General features: G+C 32.9%; 1 protein-coding gene across 1 annotated transcript; it reads left to right on the plus strand.

Moving 5' to 3' along the window:
* Positions 1 to 1,112: 1,112 nt before the first annotated feature.
* LOC105312072 (glycine-rich cell wall structural protein-like) lies at positions 1,113 to 1,487 on the plus strand. Its single transcript, XM_011404427.1, has one exon. The coding sequence runs from the start codon at positions 1,113 to 1,115 to the stop codon at positions 1,485 to 1,487; it is 375 nt and encodes a 124-aa protein (XP_011402729.1).
* Positions 1,488 to 3,685: the final 2,198 nt, after the last annotated feature.

Raw genomic sequence — 3,685 nt, forward strand, 5'->3', positions numbered from 1 at the left:
TGCTTTGTGGAGCTATACATGTCATATATGTATATTAATTGTTGCTAAAAGCATGTATTCTACTGTTAATTTGTTACTACATTTATTAATTCACATTCATAATTTGCACAGGTACATATTTTACGCAAGGACTGCAATGTGGTGTTAAAGAATAAGGTCAGACTTGGAAAGAGATTTAAAAGGTGAAGGTTTATTCCTCTTTTTGAGCAGATGTATCTTTTTTGTGGTTTGTAATGTATGTTTGTGACAAAGGTAAGTCATATCATGCATATACATGTACATATTTAGTATAGCATATATATCCTGGGTGTTTACATTGCTTGCAGTTGATGATGTTTCTTTTTTACTTTGATTTTAGGTATTTACAGCTGCAAATGATGTAATGATTCAGCAATAAGGTGTAATGCAATGCTTTCATACCATTGTGAATGTATAAGGCTATTGTCTGATTTCGTTTGTGGTAACTAAATTTATTTCTAATAATAATCATCATTGTAACATTATGTTTCATTGTAGTGATTTCATCAGTTGTGCTTTCACACTGAATGATGGGCCAGTTTCCAGCTGCACAGGTTTCATATCGGCATAGTCTTAGTAATTGAATACATAGTAAGATAGAATATTGTGAGATTCCATAGTTTTTTATTATTGTGTTATAGATTATGATCCAAGGCTATAATTCTTCTGATGATTATCTCATTAATCATGGCCACAGTTACAGTAAGTATTTTCTTTACTCGTTATTATAAGTTACATATATCACATTATAGGAAGATTGAAGCTTAAATATTCAAATTGTTTTGCCTTGTTGAACACTCTTAATCTTGAGAATTTCTATTGTAATTTTTAATTTCGCTTTACGCTGAAAGATGTTTGACATTTTATCATGTTATAATTAAGGAAAAAAGTAATCTTTTTACATGTAGATTTAATTAATAAAAGGTATAGTTCTTAGTATAGGTGTTTCTCCTGCCCCTGCCCCTATGGCCTCTTGAAGGCCTGGCTCTTGGAATATTATTGTACTAAAGTGAAATGGAGAGAGTTGATTAAAATGGTACTGCAGAATATTTCTAAATCTTACAATTTGACAATTAACTTGGCGAAGTTGCCAAATGATATTTTGTCTCTGCTGCTGCAGAGCCATTCCTGGTGGAGTTGAAGGAGGTGGCAGGCCTCCAGGTAAAGGGATTGCTAACGGAGGTGGCAAGCCTCCTGGAGGTGGTGGTGGAGGCCCTCCAGCTACTGGTAGTGCTGGAGGTGGCAGGCCTCCGGCTACTGCCGGTAGTGCTGGTGGTGGTGGCGGGCCTCCTGGAGGTGGTGGTAGAGGCCTTCCATCTCAAGCTACTGGTGGTGCTGGAGGTGGCGGGCATCCAGCTACTACCGGTAGTGCTGGTGGTGGTGGCGGGCCTCCTGGCGGTGGTGGCGGAGGACCTCTATCTCCAACTACTGGTGGAGGAGGAGGAGAAACTCTATCATTCTCATCATAATCCATAAACTATCAAAAAATATAAAAATATATTAATGGCTAATGTAAGTTTGTAACTGAACTGACTTGCTTTTTTTTCAAAAAAGTTGCAAGACTTCATTAATAGTTTAGTTGAGAGCTGTATTCGGACTGCAGATATTGCCGGAAAAATGGCAACTGAAGCTGAATGTAAACTTAAGTAGTTTCAGAACAAGAAATAGATTTTAGTAATGCATGGTAAAAATGATTAATAATTATGAGCTAGGCTATGAATATAATTAAGGATTCAAAAATTCAAAAAAAACAATTGTATAAAAACTGTTTTTATAATGCAGTAGGTCTTGTTATGTTTCTTATTTCAAAATTCTTTTCTTCAAGTATTGAACTGATACCAATGGAAAGATTATAATTATCAATGAAAAGAATTATTAATTAATAAAAATTAATAAAAAGTATGAAAACAAGTAAATAAAAAAATTTCTATTAAAGCAGGGTGGTCAAAAAATGAAAGAAACAAGGGGTTTGAGTTCAACCGTAATAACAATTATTAGTTCAATTATTATTAATAAACTGTTTTGAATAAAAAATTATTATTCATAAAAATAATACAAAAATTCAACCCTACTTTGCAGAATTTTATGAAGGAGTTTTGATTCCTTTAACATGACAAATTTTAATGAAAGAATGACAACCCAAATGCTTAGTTTCAGCCTACAAAAGCGTGGCCAGTCCAATGACAATACTAGGAAGGACAAAGATTAATTTTTAATTTTGTATTGTGGTACTGAATCACAAGCATTAAAGAATGTAATTGCAAAATAACTGATCCATAATTTAGATGTTTTAATTGTAATAACACGTAATCTATTCAATCAATAATTGCTAAAAGGCTTAGTTATATCTATGACAATACTTATTATTAATTTACATCATTGCAATGTATAGTAGAGCAATCAAGAGGTATACATATATATATATATATATACAAAGACAGATTTTTATTAAGTTATAATACTATCCATATTTTATTAGAGTATCATTTTCTGCAAAGTATTGTTGAAATTTTTGTATTATTTTTAGGAATAATTTTTTTATTCATCACAGTTTATTATTAATAATTGAACTAATAATTATTCTTATGATTGAACTCAACCCTCTTGTTTCATTCATTTTTTGACAACCCTACCTTTTCTTATTTAATAGAAACTTTTTATTTACTTGTCTCGCTTGGTCATGCCAATATTCCTATGTTGTTTCTAAGGCTCTTAAGACCTTAGGTTTGATAAAAAGGACAGTTGGCTCCTCAGCATCAATCCAAGTCCGTATGTCTCTGTATTTTCTTTTAGTCAGGTCACAGTTGTCGTACTGTACTACCATTTGGCAACCTCATCTTCACAAAGACATAATGCTAATGGACAGTGTCCAAAGGAAGGCCACTATGTGGATTTTTGATGACTATCATCTAGATTAAAAATCTAGACTATGTTCCTTGCAACTGCTTCCTCTTATGATGTATTTGGAGTAGAGACCTTCTGATAATTGGTTGGCATATCTGATATGGGCTTATTAGCCTCCTTTTTATAGTATCAGTTATCGGTTTCTTTGCATGCGTCTTGCAGATATAGCAACACATCATCACATGCATGAGAATAAAGGGTAAATTAATTAATTTAAAGACATTGTAAGCTAGAAAAATGTCAAAATGATTGTATAACTGGATCTACAAAACAGCTAGTCAGGGAACTAAATAAGCAAGTTTATAAATCACATTGCAGATGTGTAAATCTGTGCTTAAAAGGTAGGAAGGAAAATATTGGATCGTTATGGGTATCAGCCAGTACTGGCTATGTTAATATCGGAATATCAGCTAAAACCCATGTCAGTAGATCTCTAATTTGGAGATTGCCAACATTAGATTCTTTTTGTCATCATTCCTACATCTGAGTCCTTCCTTTAATATATGTGACCATAATTGACAAAAGGTACCTTATGGCGGATAGGAAAATTGGTGTTTATAGCCTTAAAAATCCAACTTCCTGAGCTCCATTTATCATAAAATTAATCCAGAGGATGGAAAAAGTTACTATGTAACTTTTAGAAACATTTGTTGGCTAACAGAGCACTCACAGGTTGTTATATTTCATTATAATGATGAATTTAAAAATCCGCCATAAGGTACCTTTTGTCAATTATGGTCACATATCTCAATATGTAAGTTTC

Source organism: Amphimedon queenslandica, unplaced genomic scaffold, assembly GCF_000090795.2.
Source record: "Amphimedon queenslandica unplaced genomic scaffold, v1.1 AMPQUscaffold_13477, whole genome shotgun sequence".
Classification (NCBI taxonomy): domain Eukaryota; kingdom Metazoa; phylum Porifera; class Demospongiae; order Haplosclerida; family Niphatidae; genus Amphimedon; species Amphimedon queenslandica.